A 23,578-nucleotide genomic window follows, 5' to 3' on the forward strand; every position below is an offset into this window, starting at 1 on the left:
ACAGGAAAGTGTATACCGTAGTGAGATGCAGAGACACTGCAAGTGAGAAGATATCGGCGCAAATACAAAACCGTGCACGAACAATTAAAAATGAGAGCTCAGAAAGTTTGATAAAATTTTCAAAGAGAAATATTTTTAGTAAAATTATTTTTTTTTCTGGTCTCATTGCGAGACCGTGCGCGCGCGTGTGCTACTGTAAAACACAATATTCTGTGCATCTGAAATATTGAAGTGGTGCATTAAAAAGGATTACCAATGGAAATTTGAACTTCTTTCTTGTCTACAGTATGGCCGTAAGGTATGTGTTACCCTTTTGTCTATTTGTTTCCTTTTCAGGCCAGAAGCTGGGTTTATGAAGGAATCGTGAAAGCGATGTGCGTATTTTGGGTATCTTTCACATGCAGGATGGGTGTTAAAACCACAGATTACCTGAAACTTAGAGTTTCATGCTAAAGCAAATCTTGTTTTACTTTTCAAAATTTTAATTTCATTGAACTTAAGACTCCACCGACTGAACTAAATTTAGTAAATTAACTTTGTGACTGGAGGTTGCATTAATTTAAAGTAATTTTTAGTATACATATAAAGTATCCTCCCACATTTCCATTCTAACATGTTAATTATTTTGTTAATTTCATTCATATTATGCAATCTTCCTTCCTCCCGCTCACAACACAACGTGTGATGGCAATACGATTGCAAGTGGCACAGTCAAGTGTGAACCGCAACGTATATGGCAAATTAAAGCTCGAGATTGGATATATCATAGACATATCCTTACTGCAACTATCGGAAGGAGAGAAAGAACCACTGTAGGCGCCTCTACAAATGCCATATATCCGGGGGAAAGTGTAAGTTTGTTGACACAATCGATGAACCATGAATTTATATATCAGACTGTGGCAAAACTCAAGCCATAACGCACACCCCACGAGACGTAAAAATCCTCGTTCTGACTTCTTCAGTCAGTGCAAAGCAAGTTTCTCGAATGAATTTCTAATTGTCGCGGGATACTGCTATGAAGACAAATTAACAATTCGACAGGTGCCTACAAACTGCAAAATCAACCCTACATTCCTTCAGCAATATTCTCACATCTATACAGATCTGCCCCGTTTATATGGGAATGGAATAAATCAAGCCCGTGTGCATATGAATAAGACCTCATCACATACAACTCGTTCTACACAGAGATTTCTGTAACAGATGGCGACACACACTGGCATCCAGGCTATTCCCTTCCAGGACATACCAGTGAAGTCACCTGATGCCAGTCCCATGGATTTTTGCCGGTTTGGCCTATTGAAAAAGAGCTTGTATTTCGTCGTGTCACCACTGTCTGTGGCCTCTAGAAAGCCTGCCAGGAGTGGCTCAAGATTCCCATTCTTGTACTTCAACAGAGCTTCCTATAAAGGAAGTTATGGTACATGGCTATTGCCAAGACACATGGTGCTTACATTCACGCCAACAGATTGTGCTTCCGTGCTTTTTCCTAAGGTAGGTGAGACGTCAAAATTGGACACATATAGACGGATCAATTTTCTGTATAGCGAAACTTGCTTAACTATTATTATTGTTTATTGAAGTTAGTGTTTATTTCAGCAATGAAGCTATATGAGACGTGTACTGTAATGCGTACAATGGTCTCCCATTAGGAAAAAGAACCTTGGAGCTCGAGCGCGAAAGGCACACGTTAGACTCTATGTCACCAGGGAAATCTGAAACCTGATTCAGTTTAGAATCTACAGTATAATTACCTTGGCCAATTTGCAAAGTACAGAGAAAATTAAGTTTGGCTGCCTTTGAAATATATAATTACCTATGGCCAACATACGAAGTACAATGAAACATACTACGCTAACCATGTTTAATTTGCAATACTTGAGCCAAACTTACGAAATATAATAAAACCTCCTTAAAGTGGCCCCATTTAAAACCTATATATAATTACTTAGCCAACTTACGAAGTACAGTGAAAACTAAGTTTGGCCACCTTTGAAATATATAATTGTCTACTGTCAACATACGAAGTACAATGACACCTACTAAATTAGCTAACTTTGAATTTACAATATTTGAATCAAACTTACGAAATATAGTTAAATCTTCTTAACCAATTTATTCCCACCGCCCCCAAAATGGAGCGGTGGTTATATTATTATTTTTTTTTTTCATAAAATTACTTTCTTGATTTGAATTCGCTTCTTTACGAAGAATATATATATATATGTACCTGCCAACACATGCAGCACGCTCTGTCGTCGGCAGTTGTTTTCGTTTAGGCGCAATGAGTGAGTAAATTAGGCGCTTTTTCGACGCAATGTATGGAAAGGAAAGGGAACTGTAGTTTTAAATTATTTGAAATATGTTGGCATTTATTTGTGATATATTTTAAATTGTTAGAAGTCCTTGTTTCATTAAAATATTCTTTCAAGCTAGTTAATTTCCTTGTTCATAAATTTGTTACTTATAAGTAAGTGGCCCAAAAATGAGGTGGTGGGAACAAATTGGTAGGGGGTTTCTTTTGAGTATGGTTTCATTATCGGGGATGTGGGAACAATAGGATAGGTGTATTTCACAATGATAATGTAAACCTTTGGATAATAACAAGATAGAACAGCTACTTCAGGAGCAGGGAAATTAGGTTCATTATTTATACTGAGGCAAAGTAAGTAATCTAATATCAGAAATATACGTAAAACTCAAATTTGGTAAGTATCTTCACGTGTACGAGTGTAAATATGTCCATTGACATCCGGATATCTCTCGCCAATATATCAATATCACTTTGGTGCATTATAATGATAACAACATTGTCACAGTAGCATTCACTCTCACAGATGTTGCTCCATTAGGTAAGGCTAAACGGTACAGCTCTTAGGATAGGAAGAAAATACATATTTTGTAACCGGCATGCATTACGAACTACAACTCTCTTATGGGAGGCGTAGACAGGTTAGATAACATTGCTAACTATAGAATTAATATGAAAAAAAAAAAAAAAAAATTGTACTACAAGCTCATTACATTCCCTATCAGGGCTCATAGTGTCTGGTCTCTTGTAAATAGTTGAGAAGTGACCAAAAGCACACGAAAAAGTGACCAAAAAATTACCAAAATCCCATCATGACCCCTCTTCCCTTTGTCAATTTCTCCATCACTTTTTTCTTTGTTTGTTGTTTTGTTTCATCTTTTCTTCTTTAGTTCTTCTTTTTGAGCCTCCTCCTAAGTTTTCTAAGTATGGTTTGTAGTTACGGTAAGCAGACGTAGCAGATGTAAGAAGCTTCTGAGTAAATGGAACAATTCTGGCCTATTTCCGTATTTCTTCATCCCAAATATTATATTTAACTTAGCATTGAGAGTTCTCAAAGTCATGAAATATTCAAATTCATCACCTACTCTTAAGAAGAACATACAAGAAGCATAACACAAGACTAACATGATGAACCTCCCCCCCCCCCCACACACACACACAAAACGTTGAGCGGAGCGTTAACTATTACGAGAGAAAACTAAAAGACTATTATGATAGAAGAAAGAATAGACACAGAAGGGTTCTCGGCTTGTGTATAGCCCACTCCCCCCAGTTCTTTGTCATCGGAACTGAAAGAGTTGAGTTGATTTTGAGTTTAACGTCCCGTTCAGCAGCGAGGCTATATGAGACGTGGACCTACTGATTAACGTGGAATCCGAACCACATGAGCTCCCGCCGGGAATCGAATCCGGGCTTCCCACGCCAAAAGCCACGGAGGAGCTCCGGAACTGAAAGAGTCACTACTACTACTTATATGGAGAACAGAACCCAACCAACCCCTGCGGGGCTTCTAACCCGTTCCTCCTCCTACTTCTTCTTCTTCTTATACCAAAGCTTCCTTACCACAAGATTTACACCTTAAAACTTTATAACATGCGATTCCGATTCATTATGAACTAATATGAATCGTTAGAATCACTGTGATTTGTTAAAAATCACTGGGGGAGCGGGCTATACTCAATCCGGGTTCTCAACCTCACCTTAAGAGCTTAAGCATTCACCAACCATCCACTGCTGAAGCTTTCAGAAGAGTAATGACTAACAAGTTTCTGCCTTTTTCCATTTATTTTTATAACATTTTTCTTAGAAAACTGCCAATGCAAAACATAAATCATACGAAAAAGTCACTTTACCTTCCCAAAAAGTAACTTTTAGTGACAAATTTGAAAAACAGTAACTTTCAGTGACCAACTTGAAAAAAAGGAACTTTTAGTTAAAAAAGTGACTCACTATGAGCCCTGCCCTCTAAATGACTCCGTTAATAATGCATGGCTGTTACATCGTTTGACACCTAAAGAAAGAAAAAAAAATAACTTCTTGCTTTTACAAGATACATTGTCACCTTTGAAATACATAATTGTCTACGGTCAACATACGAAGTACAGTGGAACCAACGAAGTTACCTATCTTTGGATTTACAATACTTGAGTCAAACTTACGAAATATAGTAAAATCTAATTAAGATGCCCTCATTTGAAACTTATACTTACTTGGCCAACATACGAAGGATAGTGAAACCTGTTAACTATCTTTGGATTTATAATACTTGAGGCAAACTTACGAAACATTGAAATATGGCTAAATAACTTACATAAAATTAGTTTTAGTTACTATCAATATTAATAGACTGTTCAATTAAACTAGCTGAACCTGCGCTCTGTACACAGCGCATCATTCACATATGAGTATGAATCTCCTTTTTATTCATTACATCTGTACATCTCTCTTTACAAACACAAGTGAAAGACGTCTTGGTAAAAAATGGCAAGAGATACCATAAAGGGGAGTTTTTTTTTCGATTACTTTTTCAATATCTCGCACCATTTGCAAGATTTGGGCCTACTTCCGGTTGGAGTTTCTAATTCATGTATGATCAGGGTTTTCTTTCTTCTTGCATGCAGTATGTAATAAGCAAATACATTGCACACACAATTATTTATAATGTCAGTGATATATGGTGGGCAAAACATTCCAAACAAAAAAGATTCAACTTTTTGTTAGAGTGGAGCAATGGCTATCTTTCGTTTTTCATTATAATTTGGCCATGATACATACATCTTAGAGGTATGCAACCCCTGTATACAATTATGTGGTGTAGGAATGTATGATATGTAGGATATGATGCTTTAGTTTTTTTTTCTTTTTTAATTTCAACACTTCCAGTGTACCCGTAAAAATGTAATAAAGAAATAATGGCCATTTTTTTAAAATATTCAATTAGAACTGGACAATCTACACAAAATTTGCAATCGATCAGTGAAAACGTCATCTTTCTAGAGCCTGTAGTTTCCGAGATCTCATTGTCGAAAGGATTGGCCACAAACATATAAACGCCCACAAACGTATAGTTTAAAAGAACTCCACAGATGGCAGCACAATTCATTTGCATTGATTTTGGAAAAGACTTCACCACCAAAAGACCAAAAACGAAGTTCCACTACCCACTTTGAAAAGAGATAAAATGAAAAATGAAATGAAATCTTTTAGTTTAATGTCCTACTATTATGCCCTGTTGGATGAAGGAGACGAAGAATCGGTGGAATGATAATGTGGCAGGAAACGGGAATACCGCGAGAAAATCCACGGACACGATGCGGCTGCTCACCACAAACTTACTTGGCCGGAGAACGAAACAGGGACCCCAAGCACCAGAGATAAGAGAACTACCACTGAGGCACCATGCCACCAAGAGATAAAATATCACCACCCTATGCACCAATGCCTTCTTTTAGAATTCAGACACTTTTAGGGCCAACAAGGGTAACTCGGATACTTGAGCAACATTCTGCAAATGTGCCAAATACTTCGATCTGTACCATGTAGGGTACAAACGTCAATACTAAAATCCCAACAAGGCTTCAAGAAACAAGATACATGTAAACAATCTAGCAGTATCTCGTTTTAGGTTCCTACCATTCATACGTATCAACTTAGGGTTCCCTGAAGAGGCTTACAACATTTCTATTTGCGCCATTACTCTAATTTCTTAACTATCTAGACTAAGACTAACCTCGTCACACAAACTAAGACAGCAAATAATGATTGTAATGCATTTCTAAATTAATGCCGTTAAGTTTGTATCATTTAGAAATATCCTCATTTATCTAAACTTTTTAAAATTAAGACGTCGCTTTTTTCCTCTTTCTTTTGCTGCCGGAAACAAAAATAGGACAGCAAATTCGGGTCTCCTCATTTCCGAACTGTCGCGGATAATAAGTTAGACTACAACATAGTAAAATCTATTTAGCATGACCACATTTGGAACCTATAATTACTTTGGTCAAATTACAAAATACAGTCAAAACTCCACTGTTGTAACATTTTATGTGTGGTCAATATATGAAGTACAGTAACAAAAATGAAATGAAATCTTTGAGTTTTACGTCAAACAGTTATACGTCGTATACAGGGTGTTTCAAAACAACACCGATAACGTTTGGGAGGTGATTCCTGACATCAAAATAAAAAAAAAAGTATCGACCATGCTGGGTGCACAAATGCTTCCTTTCGAAGTTATAGGCTGGCGAAAACATGAACTTTAAAGGTTTATTTAGCTCCAAAACTATGGTACCTATTGTATTCGGGTCAAGATTTTACTTAGGAACTAATACGTGTCCTATTCAAATATTCATATTAGTTCCTCAGTGAAATCTTGACCCGATTACGGTGGGTCCCATAGTTTTGGAACAATGGACCTTGCAAGTTCATTTTTTCATGTTTTCGGTAGCCTATAACTCCGAAAGGAAGAATTTGTGAACCCAGGTTGGTCTATACTTTTCGTCTTATCTTGATGTCAGGAATCACCTCCCAAACGTTGTCGGTGTTGTTTTGAAACACCCTGTATATACGTCAGTAATAAGCTGGGTCGAATGTGATATGAACGTATGTATACGTCAGGTTCCAGACGATCGTAAGGTGATAGGGCTCTATTGAAAACACTCAGATTCTTTCTAGCTGTACGTGTTTAGTAGAAACACCGTAACATTTTGTATGAAAGCTAATAAATTTTACGAAATTCAAGTTGGCGACTCACAACAAAAAACGCGTGGTTTCTACTGATGAAATAAAATAATTTTACCAAATGGAGTAAGGAGCAGTGGCGGCTCTTGAGGTAAGACACATTGGTAAAGGTCAAACTTTTATCGCTACGACGTAATGGAAGAAAACGTAATGTACTAATTTATATACATGCACAACAATTAGTACATCAGGTAGATTTTTTCCCTTAGTTCGTACGGATAAAAGTTTGATCTTTACCTAAAGAGCCGCCACTGGCTCAGAAGATGAATTTTTGATGCAGATAGTGATGTGGTAAGTGAAAACATTACCAGTAATCAAAATTTTCCACTAGAAAGGAGACAGGGAGGGGGTGACATATTCATTACCACAGGAAAGCAATGACCAGAAAATTAATATACCGCTTAAAAATTTAAATACAGTAGACTCCCGACTATCCGGCCGCCTAATGTGGCGGAAGGGCAGGCCGGAGTTCTATGAACTCATTTCTTTATGAACATTAAACATGCCTCAAGAACACTTTATGAATACGGTACTGTACGTACTGTAAAATTATAATCAGAAACAGCGGCAAGCATACTGTATTGAGGTCCGTTACACACTGACGAAACAATGAACACGGAGCAGAACGCTACTCTTTTCCTGTCACGACTTGTATTTTGCACACGACACGTAAGAGGATCGTAGCACGCGCCCGCTTCCAATGCCTTGGCAATGTTGCCAATGCAACGCCTTGTAATCCCCATTTAATTACGATAAAACAAAGCTAGGCCGGATAGTCGCGAGTCAGATCCTCGGGAGTCTACTGTACACGTATTTATACTGAATTGTCAGAAAAATGACATAAAAAACAGTTTTATATTGTAAAGAGCTTACCAATAAGAACGTAAGAACTTTGAAATGTTTTTTCTGGGAACAGTGTCTGAGATCGCGAGTTTAAACCATGTGCAGTAGTCTGTGACAAATTAGCATGGAGAGACACACAACTACTCAACAAAATGGTGCAACTTGTTACACAGCTTGCCAGACTTTACATTTATTGCGCAAAAACTTCCTCAGACGCGTTCTGTGGAGAAATGGTGGTGTAAAATGCCCGTGAACTCATTTCCTGGATATCTTCTATGAGGTTATCTTAAGTCTCAGGCTTATGAGAATAAGCCACGAATAATTCTTGAACGCGCCATTGAGAATTTATCTCTGAATATGTGTACAGAGGAGGACATTTGAAGGGTAGGGGGAAAAAACAAAGAATGTCCACGTGCGTGCTTTTTCGGGTGCTTTATCCTATCTGTTGGTGACTCTTGGTACTATTTGACTGTATTTGCCATGCATGCGTAGATGTAGAAATATCCATGTAAAAAGGGGCAAAAAATTTGACCAACCCTATTCTTTTTACGCTGTTTTCAATATTAAAACGCCATTTTCTCAAAAATGCAACTTTGTGACATTCCTTCTTTTTCCCCCTTACCCTTCATTTGAACTAAATTATATTCCAAAGATAATGCATTGACTGATTTTCACAATAATATAAGAATTTTAGGAATGAAAAAAAAAAAGAAAAAAAGATTGCGATCTTGACCAATAATTATTTTTGGATCTGGGGCGACAAAATTTTTGAACGGGCTCCTAAATCGAGTTTTCGTATGGGTTTGGCTACGCTGTACAGTGTGTCCCAGAAGGAAGGGACAATCTTTTGGGAAATGGTAGTATAGGTGATTCTAAGCAAAAAGATTCATATGAACTTTGGTCCTAATCTCAACGGGTTGAGAGCTACAGGTTGTGAAACATTTTTTACTTTATGTTGCTTAATGCTCACCCTGTAGTTATTCTATAGAGGAGAAATATAGCAGATTTCAAAGAAGATGGAATGGCGTTTCCAACGGTATGCAACACGTGACAGTGGTATATTTAGAATGGAAGCTATTGAGGGAAATTTGGGAAAGTTAAGGTTATTTAAAGAAATTGAATGGCAACACTGATTCCCAAGTTTCCTTAAATAACTTCTCTTCCAAAGAAACAACTGCCGCATGTTGCATACCGTTGGAAAGGTCACTCCGTCACCTTTCAAATCCGCGATGTCCCACCTCTGTAGAATAACTACAGGGTGCGTAGTATGTAATATAAAGTTAAAAAGGGTTCACAACCTGTAGGCCTCAAACCGTTGAGATTAGGACCCATGTTCATATGAACTATTTTGCTTAGAATCACCCACACTACAATTTTTTCCGAAGTATTGCCCCTTCCTTCTGGGACACCTTGTATATAGTTCTCCATATGTAAGACGTACAAGAAAATTTTTGATTGAAATATATTGTTAGGTTTTGGATCAGGGGCCACAAAATTTTTGAACGGCCCCTAAATCGAGTTTTCCTATTTTTTACGGAATAACCACATCATATTGAGTTAAGTGATAGTTTGGGTTTGGCTACACTGTATGTAGTTCTCCAGATATAAGGCGTACAAGAAAATGTTTGATTGAAATATATTGGATCTTTTTATCCAACAAAAGAAAAATCATTATCACTCGTAGTTTTTCTTCTAGATGATTTTAAAGTTTCGCTATTCTTATTGCTAAACCCTATATAAAACGAACACAAAACATATTTTATATATATATATAGAAGCTACTTACTATATACAAATTGTCAAGACTTATACAGGAGTCTTACTTTGCAGCATTACGAGCTATATCTCTCTCCAGTTTATCTACTAGAGAGTTAAGTTCTTTAAGCTCTTTCTGGAGCCTGTGTTTGTCCCTCTTAAGTCTGTTATTCTCCGAAGTTAATTCTTTGATTCTCTTCTCCAAACCCTCCGTGATTGACTTCACTTCCAGCTTCCATCTAACAAAAAAGATAGAACACAAATATTAATTACCATTTTGTTATTAATAAGAAGTGGAGTACGAAAATAAGTTTTTCCCAGGAAAGGGAACAGCACTGGGGGGAAAAAGACAGCGGTTGCACGCGCAACACACCCAGATACAAGTGGGTATCGTTCGCCTGCGATCCTGCAGATGACACCGTTCAGCGCCTGCTCAAAGCGGAGGCAAGTCTCTCAGTCTGAGCCTGGTGGCTATGGAGAGAAAGCGCGTTTTGACGTCGTGGTCAAAGGAGGAAGTGCAAGCGGTTGTCCGCTATGAATGGTTGGTGTCTGTTGTTAGATGACAATGCGACACCACACTCAGCGACAACGCAAAACCATATTGCAACTCCTGAGTGGGAGCGCTTTGCCCATCCGCCATACAGTCCTGATATCGCACCCAGTCACTTCCATCTGTTTCCGGCTTTGAAGAAGACTCTCGGTGGCAGACGCCTTGGAAGCAATTATGAAGCTACAGAAGCTGTTCGACGCTTCTTCTGTAGCAGAGCCCTGAATTTTTCCTGGAAGGGTTTTTGAAACTTATAGACCGGTATGACAAATGTCTCAATGTACGTGGTACTTATGTGAAAAATAAGGACACATCTGATCTTTAATGTCACATGCTATTTTAAGTCTTGCATCCCCACTTCTGTCCACAGGCGCCTGGGGAAACTTATTTTCGGACTCCCCCCGTGTAAATGGCATTGAATTGGCATGAATATAGAGCTATGATATCCTTTCTCCTAACAAACGTGTCATAAACTTAATTGTGCATTATTTTTGATGTACCCGGCTCAGACAATTTAATCCTTTTTTTTTTATTTTATTTTAAAAGGCTGCTACCTTTAAACAAATAGTGTAACTAATCGTTGTATGTTCTCGCAATGGATGTATATCAGCAACGAGCAGACGAAGCAGCCAGTGGCCTTGTCAATCAACGGCAGCCAATCACAGTCGTACTTGTGTTTACGTCACTATGGTAGGTGGGACTCACGTGAGCAGCGAGAACAAGGAGAAAACGCGAGAGGTAGCCATCATTGGGCGCCAAGTAAGTTAGAAGAAAGAGACTCACCTTCTTATCGCTGCTGAAACACCTCATATAAAATGTAATATTGAGCACATCTGTTTGTATTTTCATAATCTAAAAACATCAACATTTTTTGTTGTTATAATATTACCTTTTGCTTGAAAAGAAATGTAAGTATAGCGTTAATATTAAATATAATCTCCAGTTTGTGCGTATCATTAGCGTTATTCTGACCCGAGAATTGCTGCCTAATGTTCGTTCTCTTTGTTGTGCATGGTGCAAAATACATATTAATGTTAGCGAATTATTGTGGTCAGTTGTTTTCAGATTGAACGATGCTGAAATTTTGTCCTATTCCTAAGTTTAAAGTTGTTATTTGAATTTTTGCCTATGTGTAGTTAGCGGCGAAAGAAGCTATTACTTTTGTAATAACTTGTTTCGTCGTTAACGTTCGGGTGAGAAATTCGATTAATGACTATTTAATGTAATGTTTGCTCTACTAGGGTTACCATCCTATGGAGTAAACATCACAAACGCACTGTTTTATATGAGTACAGTATTAACATTTAATCTTAAGCAGACTAACACCCTTCTTGGGAGATGATCTCTTATGTTGAGACAAAGCGTTTTTTATTTGAGAACTAACCTTGTTTATACAAAAGATTATTCGATTTATATTGGACCGTATTAGTTTCACCACTGCTATCTGGCGAATTACGCTAGAAAGACGCGTCTGCTGTTGAAACTCAATAATGTACGTGGATGAGTGACTCGCCTGTTTGTGTCGTCAAATAGCGCTTAAATCGAACCGTTTCTGGTGATAGACTTAGTCCATTTCTATGCTTATTTTTCCTTATTGGGAGAATTGGTTCACACTGACGCTGACTACTGTGAAAACTACTGTGGCCCATTACACAAGTCTGGAATCCGTGGCAAAACAATTACTCATTACTAAAAGTGCCAGAAAGAGGGATCAAGGAACTTAAAACATGTAGTGCTACAGGGGATCCCCGAATTGGTGTGCCAGGAAAATCCACCGACCCAACGTGCGACCCAATTTGACACTTTACAGACATTCGCAAGCGGCTCCCGCTGAGGTGCGTCTGTAAGGCCCGTGTACATTACCTGCTCCCTGTATATACATACCAGGGCTGCAAATAAGCAACAAAATTTTAATACCCCAAGAAAAATGCTACAAGCCCACATCCCACAATAGAAATCATTTATTTACGTTCGGTATGATATTAAATACTCGACCGCACCGATGAACTACTCGCCCCAAACGAGTGGGCGAGTGGTTATTTGCATCCCTGATATACACCATACATGTGTATTGTTTTAATACGCTCATTCATCATCTATTGCTGCTGTATCTTTTTATTGTTCAGTCGTACTTGCATTGCGAAACAGATCACATGTATTTTGAGGAGGAGCTCATCAAGTTGGTGTGGGTCATGACGTCATCTATTTGGCCTTCAAGAGTACAACACAAGAGGTTTATTTTGTTTTCTTGCAAATGCTGTCTAAAAGGTTTTATGGGACCCAAAAACACATATATATATGTCGTCGGTATGATCATCAGATAGAATACACGTGTTGTGGCTTCTTTCCCCCTTTTTTTCTTTCCACTCGTTCCTCTACAATTTCCTTATTATTTTTTTACTTTAAGTGAAAAGGCACTGGTCTTCAGTTTAGGGGCCTAAACGTTTAAAAGACGGTTATTTTTTATTTCTAGAAAAATCTACGTTTTCCTCGAATTATCCTTTTCAGGTATATGATACGGATATGGGAATGGTACCATATGGAAGGTTGCTTTATTCTTAAGAGAATGAGATACGAACCATGATCCAAGGATAAATAGTGATAAAGAAATAGTAACTGCTTGATTGAAAATCTAAAATTCACCTTAAAATTACAAAGGGGTTAAAAAACTAATGTATGGTTTATAATTTATAAAGAATTAATGCTGATTGTCATTGTGTAATTTATAATAGTTACATCGTGCGATATAACGCCACTAATAGAATCCATGTCGAACTATCTAGAACTGGGATCCAAGTTGGATACTAATCATACTTTTATAAATTTTTATTAACACAAACACTGATGAGATAAGCTGGAAACATACAATTTAGATAAAACAAAGAAAGAAATAGTATATACATACTTCCTAGCTACTTTCTGATGAGCTTCCACCATCTGTTGCAATTCCGAGGCAGTCTTGTGGTCCGCCTGTATAATGGCTTGTTGTTGAGCTGCAAATTGCTCTTGCTGCATTCGAACCTCCTTGGACTTTGCACTGAAAGAAAGGCACAATAAACTCTGGTAAAGATAGTACAGAGGATTTCGCGAAATTTACCTTTATGAATGAACTTATGTTGGTTATTACGCTTTTAGCACAGAATCTAAAGATGATGCTTGAATTTAGTGATGTATAATATACTTCTACCGTGTAAAAAATAATTTAGATGCGTAATATATTTATACAGTTATTTAGCTGCATAACATATTTCTTCAGTATGACCAATTGGATCCAAAGTACTAGATCATACAATTTATATTAAGAATTGCAATTACTTCAATACATAAGATGAAGACTTTTAGATGTAATCAGTGTCTCAACAGGATCAGCGAATGGTTACAACGAGACAAAAGAAATATCTTTCTGATAAATAATTAACCAAGCGCCCTCTTAATTAAGGATAAGAAGAGTGACACACAATTCCACATACCCTATACAAACAGTCCCCTGATTTTCATAAATTCCTATGATTTACCCTGATTTTTCCTTGAATTTCCAGATTTAATTTAAATAAAATAAACTTTTACCAAAGCAAATTTATTATTAGTTATCTGTGTTACCCTTTCGTCAATATGCCATTCTCTTCATCAGACACATCATGAAAGTACAGTGTAGGGCTACAGTTTATAATATATTTCAGAAATTGAGAAGAGACATGTCAGAGAATACGATTTATAAACATGTGAGAGAAACATGACATGAAACAAACTGGGAAAATCTTTTAGTTTAACGTCCCACGGTTATGCCGTTTAGGCGAAGGGAGACGGATAATTAAGGTAAGTGAATGATGATGAAAAAATTGGTGGAATGAGAAAGTGGAAGGAAACGGAAGTATCCCGAGAAAACCCACGGACATGATGTTGTCCACCACAAACTTACTTGATTGGTGATCGAATCAGGGACCCCACGCACCAGCGATAAGCACTCTACCACTGGGCCAACGTGTTCCCCAAAGAAACTGGGAAAATGAGGAGGGATTGGACTAAGTATATATGATTTGTGGAACACTGTCCTGGACAAAATGGAGAAAATGACACACCATGCATTGTAGTATACGATACAAGGAAAAGATAACCAGGGTGTCTACTAAAATTTGAAAATGAACTTTCGTGACTTTTCTGTGACCTTTTCTTTTCCAAACCATAAAACTTCGTAACATTCTCAAGTGCGAATTTGGGTGTGGATTAGGCCGAATTTTCATACATGCGATAGACGCATACTTTGATTGCGATTTGGTAGCGTTTAAAGCCGACCAGAGACATTTTTGACGTCTTATGGAACAAAAGTTTCCGGTCTGCACTTACATTTGTACAGATGAAAAAAATTCGTGACTCAAACGCTAAATTTCGTGACTTTTTCATGACTTTCATGACCGTTTTCTGATTTCGTGACTTTTTCATGACTTTCATGACCGTTTTCTGATTTCGTGACTTTTCCATGACTTTCATGATCGTTTTCTGATTTCGTGACTTTTTCATGACTTTCATGACCGTTTTCTGATTTCGTGACTTTTTCATGACTTTCATGACCGTTTTCTGATTTCGTGACTTTTTCATGACTTTCGTGACCGATAGACATCCTGGATAACGCAGGGTACCTAATTAAATATTTAGAACTGTGAAGAGGAACGAAAGAGCTTTACTGATTGTTAGAAGTAATCTGCTTTCAATTTCCGATAAATTTATAAACTATGATCTTAGATTGTACGATTGTACTTTCATAATGTGTATGATAAATGCAATGATATAATGACGGAACAGCAACAGAAATTAGCAATAACCAGCGTCAATTACCTGCTTCGCTGGGTTAAAATAAGAAAATTTAGTAATATGTTTAGTTAGTCAGTCACTTTTACTATTACTAAAGCGCTCTCCAATCGATAGAAACAAAGAAAATATAAAGGAAAATCAGAAAATAATAAGTAATCTATATAAACAGAATTAAATATTATTACTGTGAACTGAATTTGGATTTCAACGCCATCGGAAGTGTCATTGTTCATCTCAGCGACCTTTCGATCTTATAACTAACGGCGTTTTTGGTCGTTTATTCTTGATCCATGCTTAATAATATCTATATCTATATCTATCTATCTATATATATATCTATATCTATCTATCTATCTATCTATCTATATATATATATATATATATATATATCCCTCTCCCCCCAAGCTGCGAGGCTCAATTTGGATTTAAACAGCATCGGAAGTGTCACTATTCATCTCAGCGACACAAAAACTGTGAATTCATCACTAATATCGGTAATTTTCGATCATTTTCATATATATATCTTCCCATTCCCCAAGTTGCGGAGCTGAATTTGAGTTGGAATTGAATTGAGTTTAACGTCCCGTTCAGCAGCGAGGCTATATGAGACGTGGACCTACTGAGTAACGTGGAATCCGAACCACATGAGCTCACGCCGGGAATAAAACCCGGGTCTCCCGCGCCAAAGGCGCGTACGCAGGGGCTGAATTTGAATTTAAAAGGCATCGGAAATGTCTAAAAAGCATTGAAAATGTCACTGTTCATCTCAGCGACCTCGAAAACTATGCATTCGGCACTAATATCGGTCATTTTCGATCGTTTTTATATATATATCTTCCCCTCTCCACCCTCTCCCCTATGTTGCGCCGTCCAAGTGAAATGACAAAAACCATCCCAGGCCCGAAATCAATGTTGAAAATTTGATGGAGATTGGTCGTTTGGTTCAAGAGTTATTAAATCACAAACGTAGTTCCTGTCATTTTTATACATATAGATAGATAAGTGTTACGTTGGTCTTTTATTTTTAAAGTTATAATTAGTTCAAGAGCTAGAATGCGCAGTGTCCAGGTTTGTCTAAATCTTACTTTTTCATCACAAAAAATGAATGAAAGATACCTGAGCTCACAAAAAATGAAAGAAAAAAGAATACCTGAGCTCACTTTCCAACGACTTCTTGGTAGTCTCCAGTTCTTTCTCTTTCATCTCCATATTCTTTCGCAAAACTTCTAGCTCTGCTCTGAATGTGATGTTCTGTTCTTTGGCTTCTTCCAATTCTTTCTTACAAGATTGTAACTGGCTTTTTAGTTTTTCAATCTTCGCAGTCTTTTCACCTACTTCGTATTCATACCTGCAGGGATAAAATAAAGCTTTTTAATAAAACAAAAATCACATTATAGTTTTATCAGTTGTCATTACCTTGGACTAAACTCACTCAATCTCACACTCACAACAGTACCTCGGCCTCACGATCGTATCAACCCAACATCCCGCTCACATAATGATTTCATCATAATACACAAAGAGGAAAGGTGAATGACTGGACGAGGACTCGAACCCGGATCTCCGGAATACCCTACCGATGCCTTTACCACTACGCCACGCACTCTTTCACTCCTGAAGTTGGTGCTCTACAACCAGACCACATGACTTGCACTACAGCTTAGTTGCTGTGCTTGAACAATCCAGTGTCTTATATTAAAAACACCCTTTGACGGTTTTAATTTCATATATATATATATAAAAGAAGGTAACAACCGAATTAAACTAACACTTTGTGTTTTATTGAATTTGCACCTAGAGGATCTGGTGTGTAAATATAAGTTTAAATTATTGTTACCTCCTTTTCATTAATATATATGAAACTATAACTTTCAAAAGGTGTTCACTTATATGAATACTGGATTGGGCAAGCATAGCAGCTAGGCTGTGGTACAGTCCGCAGCAAAAAACCTGCAACATGAGCATGTAGGTTTATTGTGAAACTACGCCTAACAGCGCAGGAAATCAACATAACGTCTAAGTAGCACGAATCATGCCATGAGAAACCTCGGCGTCGTCCCATGCTCACTTATTTTGGAGCAAAAGACTTCGTCGTTTTTACAATAAACTTACATGCTCATGTTGCAGGTTTTTTTGCTGTGGGCTGTACAAGCCACGAGGTCTGGATGGGGAGTACCAACTTCAGGAGTGAGAGCGTGTGTGTGGCTATTCTGGGAAGTGGACTGGGTGGCGTAATAGTTATGCCGGAGATCCCGTGTTCGAGTCTCGGTTCAGTCACTCACTTTTCACTCTTTGTGTATTATTGAATTTGAACCTACAGAGGATTTGATGTGTAAAAATAAGTTTAAATAGTTTATTTCCCCCTTTCACTAATATATATTCAACATTACGCTTACGCTATAATTTCGACATCACGCTCACAGCAATTTGACATCACGCTCACGCTTTAAACATCATTTTGACATCACGCTCATTAGATCATACACTCACATCATCAATCATACATCACACTCACTCGGATCTCACGCTCACATCAACATTTGGAACTCCCGTTCATTCAATCTCACGCTCACTTCGTGAGGGTGAGGTCGAATAAGCATGTGTTGCGAACTCGTAAACGCTGAAATGGTGAGTTTAGGCACCTTCGGCTATTACATCTACATACAAAACTGGTTTTAGGTAAACATTGAAAAGAAAAAAAAGATTAAAATTGCATAGTGAAGTAGGGAAGAAAATGAAATGAAATGAAATCTTTGAGTTACGTCCCACTGTTACGCCGGTTAGGCTAAAGGAGACGGTGATGATGAGAAATGAATGAAATGGTGGAATGAAGAAAGTGGGAGGAAACGGGAGAACCCCGAGAAAACCTACGCACACGGTGTTTGTCCACCACAAAGTTCACTTGGCGGGGGCTGGGATCGAACCCGGGACCCCAAGCACCAGAGGTGAACGCTCTACCACTGAGAGAGAAGGGAAGACTGTTGGAACAAGTGGATAGTAATAGAGAAAAAGAAAATGGTTAGAGCATTGTCTGAGAAGAATCTGACATTTGTAACACAAGATGGTGGAAGGAAAATGAGAAGGACTACCATTGATGGGCAGAACTAAATGGGATAATTCTTCCAAGACGAAACGGTTAGCGATGAAGCATACCGTATGGAAGCTTCTCAGTACACTCTTTGTGCAAGCATGTAACTCCACATACTCCGTATGACATTTGCTGAATCCGTGTAATAACTTATCAACATTTAATACTTTTTCAACATTTTTGGAAGGAATAAAAAAAAAAGAAAGAAAGAAAAAGCTTGCTTAGCATTTCACAATTATACCCTATAAGCTTATTGCAAAGAAAATCATCATCATCATCATAGGTATTCTGCCCTTATTGGCAGGTCACTTGCCGCAGCTGAGAAGCTTCCATGCTCCAGTCTTCCGCTAATCTCTTCGTCTTCACGTATGATCTTTGTTTTTATATCGTCCATTAATTGTAGCCTCCTTCACCTTCTCCCTCTCTTTCCTGCCACCATACCCTCTAGCACGTCCATCATGATACAATTTCTTCTCAAGTAATGTCCCAACCACTTCCTCTTCTCAATATACCCACCATTTATAACATCCTCTCATTCGTCTTCCGCTAGACCCAACTCATTCTTTCCAGATCGAGAATCATCCCAATTTTATGACCATGTTCTTCTAAAGACTTGAATCATCAAGATAATCATACTTTCTCAAAATCTGAGGAAGTATGTAAGACCATTCTATTACCAGGGAGAAAACTATTTTGAAACCTGAACTGCTAGTTCCAAATTTTAGGAAGCGGTACTTTAGTCCAGATCAATATAAATTAAAAGTACCTCTCATTTTTAGGAAAATTTCTTAGCTCAGTGTAGAGCAACCTAAATTTGGGTTTCGCTAATGTTGTCTTGATGATATGCAATGAAATGTGGAGATATTTTCTAAACAATACATTTAAGGTGCCCCCATCGAAAAGACCTAAAAGTATGAGGTTTGGTGACCGTGAAAGCCATTCCATCGGTCCTATGAAATCGATCCATCGTCCAGGAATCCATTCCAACCCCCCTCCCCCCCAAAAAAAAGTTCAATTTTTCATTTCTAATGTTCCCACCTTAAATTATGGTTACAATATAGCTATATTCTACTTATTCAACTACGTGGGTGATTCAGAAAGTAACCCCTGCAAGTCCACTATTGGAAAATAGTATTGCAAACATTCAGAACTGTTTATCATTAATGTACTGATGTTTAAGCTATAGAGTGTCACTTGTTTCATCTTCCTATCTCTTCTCGTTCCAGAGTAATGGAGCAATCCATGGCATCCAGTAGTGGCGTCCGGTTGAAACAGCGGACTGGTTGAACTGCGGACAGTTTGCGCCCAGAAACATTCATTGCCGGCGACGAGTCATGGATACACCATTACGACCCGGAAACGAAACGTCAGTCGATGGAGTACCGCCAAACATCCTCTCCTCTGCCAAAGTTGTCCAATCTGATGGCAAAGTGTTGTTGACATTCTACCTCATCCTGCCTACAGTCCGGATCTTGCTCCCTGCGACTTTTGGCTCTTCCCAAACTTAAGAATCACCTTAAGGGCAAACGCTACAGTTGTGACGCGGAGGTAGAAACAGCAGTTCGGGAATAGTGTCGCTAGCAGCCATCGCTATTCTTTGCCGACGACATGAAAAATCTTGTTTTGCGTTGGCGCAAGTGGGTTGCTCGTAATAGAGACTATGTTGAAAAATGATGCCACCATTTGTAGCTGACAGTGCAAGCTTTCCACTGATGCCTGTATCGGTGCTATCTGTCAAACACAAATAAAGGTATCACTTTGAAGATATTACTTTCTGAATCACCCTCGTATGTATATTTTAAATCTGCAACATTTCCGTACCTCTTGTGAGATCGAACTTTTGAGATACCTCGTGCACTTTCCTCGTGATTTATTTTTATTTATTATAAACATCAAATGAAAGTCGAATACACATTAAACCAAAAGTTACAAGAAATACTTAAGTATGTTATTTTAAAAAGTACTAAAAATTTCATTGAAAAATAAAACTGATACACGAAGTACTCACTTTTCCTTCAGCTCTTTGCTACTGATTGCCGCCAATTCAACTTGTTTTGCCAGCTGAAAATTCTTCTGTTCCATTTCTTTCAACTGAACGTACACCGTTTGCAGTTTCTGTTCCAGGCTATGGGATTTGATTTCCAACATCTCCCGTCTTGAAGACTCATCAGTCAATTTTTGTAATTTTTCTTCCAGATTACGCTTCTCAATCAACGTTTTATCGAGTGTCTCTTGCTTTTTACGGCAATCCTACAAAGGGAATAGTTAAACTCATTAATTTTCGATATGCTATTTGTTAGGATATTGTATTAGCATATTATATACATTTATCCATTACAGGTTATCAAGATAAGCACAAAGGCTCGGTTGTCAGCAATAGATGGAAACAGGCTTCCTTATCTCTTCAGTGCAGTCTATATATGTATACTGTATGGTTGTGTTTACAAACATTCGACATGTGCTTCTATTTACAAACATCACCCATGTGCGTTTTAGTACGGATCACTATAGCTGTAGACGACCTAGACAACAGTGGCATCACTGCTCATGTGATGATGAAGGAACAACAGTGTCACCGCCTCACCTGGAGCACCCATCAGTCTGCGACTAGTCACCCCTCCTTTAGCTAGCTTCGGAGCTCTAGAAGAACTCTAACCCAAAGCTTCTAGTTTGCTCGGAATTCTAAACTTCCTATCTTCCCACTCAGCTTGCTCGGAGCTTTGTTGGGACTCCTAATCTCCTCTCTGCTTGTGTGGAGCGTTGAGGATCCTAAATGAACCCCATTTAGCTTGCTTCTGAGCTCTGTGGAGCCCCTGATTACGGCTTGGGTCACATCTCTTTACCCAGTATAGAGAATTCACATTATAGTGATATTTATAATATAAGCCAGCAGTAAGAGAACAATTCCAGATTGTAATTTGCTCTACCTATTCCTGCAAAACCAGAACTTCACAATATATATATATATATATTATATTATATTTTCAGGGTGTCAATTAATGAAGTATGGGGCTCCCTAGTGGCTAAGTGGTTAGCGTACGCGTCTCTGGCGTGGGAGACCCGGGTTGGATTCTCGGCGGGAGCTCATGTGGTTCAGATTCAACGTTAATCAGTAGGTCCACGTCTCATATAGCCCCGTTGCTGAAAGGGCCGCTAAACTAAAAAAAGCAATCAATTAATTAATGAAGTATATATGAAATAAAACGAAAATTAGCGACGAACTACATAGTACACAAACTGTATTGCACATGTAAACGGCACTATAGGCATTCGGATTTAGGTTATGACATGTTTGATATGTCTGCCATCTCTGGCGATGATGTGGGGCAGACCAACAGCAAATTCTGCATGACCCGCTGAAGTGTCGGAACATCGATCTGTCGATGGCCTCCTGAATGGCCATTTTCAGCTCGGCAATGGTTTTGGGGTTATTGCTGTACACCTTATCTTTAACATAGCCCACAAAAATGAGTCACATGGATTTAGATCCGGGAAAGGCGGCCACGGAAGTGCCCTCCCCAAATTACTCATCCAGGACGTCAAACACTCTCATGGTCCGATGGGGTCGTGCTCCGTCTTGCATGAACCACACACATCTTGTTGAAATCAGTGTAACTTTGGATAATGGATATGAAATCATTTTCCAAAACCGTCACGTATTGTGCAGTAGTCGCCGTGCCGTCAAGGAATATCGCACCGATTATTCCATGGCTGGACCTTGCACACCACACCGTTACACGTTCAGGCTGGAGAGACTTCTCCATTGCGAAATGCGGATTCTCAGCGGAGTCCCCCCAAATGCGCCAATTTTGCTTATTGACGAACCCATCCAAATGAACCAAATGAAAATGGGCTTCGTCGCATGCGTATACGAATTCTCATCATGTCCTGTATGCGAACCGTTCAGAAATTATGATGATTTTATTTCATACAGTTTATTAATTGTCACCATATATATATATATATATATATATATATATATATATATATATATATATATACATATATATTGAAGTTGTGCAGGATAGGTAGGCAAATTATTACAGTCCGAAATCGTTTTCCCACTACCGGCTGAACAATTTTGGCATTACTTTGCTTTATTGCTCATTCTGTAGTTTTCTACAGAGCTGAAACATAGCACCTTTTAAAGATGATGGAGTGACATTTTCAACGGTACGTAAGATGTAGCAGTATTTTTTCGAAGGGAAAATTAAGGTAATTTAAAATTATATATGGGAATTGGATGGCAACACTGATTTCCAAATTTCTCTTCAAAAGACATCACTGCTACATGCATACCGTTGGAAAGACCATTCCATTAGCTTTCAAATATGCTATGTCATACCTCTATATTCCATTTCCTTTTACAATTCCTTCTGATTCCTAATTAGGCCCGCTAGGATCCTGTCCCTCTTATTTTGCTTCTTCGGGGTGACACTAGGCTTCTTCTCTTAAGGTTCCTTATCCTCTTTGTCCAGACCCTTCTACTGATTTATGATTTTACTCCAAGTCAGAAATGTAATTGCTCTTTGAACATACACAGAGTTTATATCATGTCTAGTCCGATTTCTCTCTTCCTGATTCACAAGGACAACATCCTCTTCTGCCTCTCTATTGAAATCTTTATTTAGCTCCTTGTCACTGGTCAGAGTGTAAAAGTTTTGTGATGTTCCTGCCCTTTCGTCTGCCCAATGACAATACTTGCTTTTACCATTCAATGATAAGGTGTCCAGTTGTACAGGGTGATCCAATAAAACTCTAGCATTTATTTACCCTTTATGGTGTGTAGGCTTTATTGGGTCACTCTGAATTAAACCTCGAAAGTCCTGAAATAGAAGGCTTTCAATACTTGAGATGGTTGTTCCTCCGATTTTAACTTTTCATGAGCTTCGACCTGATTACCCTGCAACTCTTTTGTAACTTCTTTTTGCATAGATTCTCTGATTCACTACCCTCATGAAAACTTTTGAGAAAACAGGCAATGTACAGTGCCTGTTTTCACATGTTTTGCTCATGTGCTACAGGTGTTACGTGTAAAGTAAATGGTTTGGAACAGAACGGAATGGTTTGGCACTTATCCGGGAAATAACACCAGTTTTTGAATGTAATAATTCTTGTCCTGACATGAAATCACATGTGTGCACTGTACATTCACTGATCAGTACATGTGCGACGCGCATGTACATGCAATGTTCAGAAGAAAATGTTGCGGCCTGCAGACATGTGCAGATCAGCGAATGTAAGTTCATGTGTAGCACGTGGTATTTAGTGAAAACGTGTCTGCGTATGTAACGGTACCAACACATACACTGTACTCCACCGATATTGTAAACATGTACATTTGCGTTCCAGGCCAGCCGGTATTTTAAATGTTGAACGAAAATTTTCTGCACATTAAGTATAATGTGTTCCGCTTTTTAACGTGATTTTCAACTATGCTGAATTTCAAAAGAAATCTGCTGTGAACATGAGCTGTTTTTTC

General features: G+C 38.3%; 1 protein-coding gene across 3 annotated transcripts in view; it reads right to left on the reverse strand.

Moving 5' to 3' along the window:
* LOC145669529 (sodium channel and clathrin linker 1-like) overlaps positions 1–23,578 on the reverse strand; it is a 121,278-nt gene that overhangs the window by 41,253 nt on the left and 56,447 nt on the right. For all 3 annotated transcript variants that reach the window (XR_014128210.1, XR_014128211.1, XM_081737710.1), the window contains exons 8-11: positions 20,105–20,346; positions 16,159–16,356; positions 13,105–13,236; positions 9,721–9,891 (exon numbers count right to left, since the gene is read on the reverse strand). Coding sequence is in view for 1 of the 3 variants with exons in the window: in XM_081737710.1 (XP_081593836.1) it covers positions 9,721–9,891; positions 13,105–13,236; positions 16,159–16,356; positions 20,105–20,346 (743 nt within the window). In the remaining 2 variants the exon portion in view is untranslated. The remainder of the gene's footprint in view (positions 1–9,720; positions 9,892–13,104; positions 13,237–16,158; positions 16,357–20,104; positions 20,347–23,578) is intronic.

Source organism: Thermobia domestica, chromosome 14, assembly GCF_964235325.1.
Source record: "Thermobia domestica chromosome 14, izTheDome1.hap1.1, whole genome shotgun sequence".
Taxonomy (NCBI): domain Eukaryota; kingdom Metazoa; phylum Arthropoda; class Insecta; order Zygentoma; family Lepismatidae; genus Thermobia; species Thermobia domestica.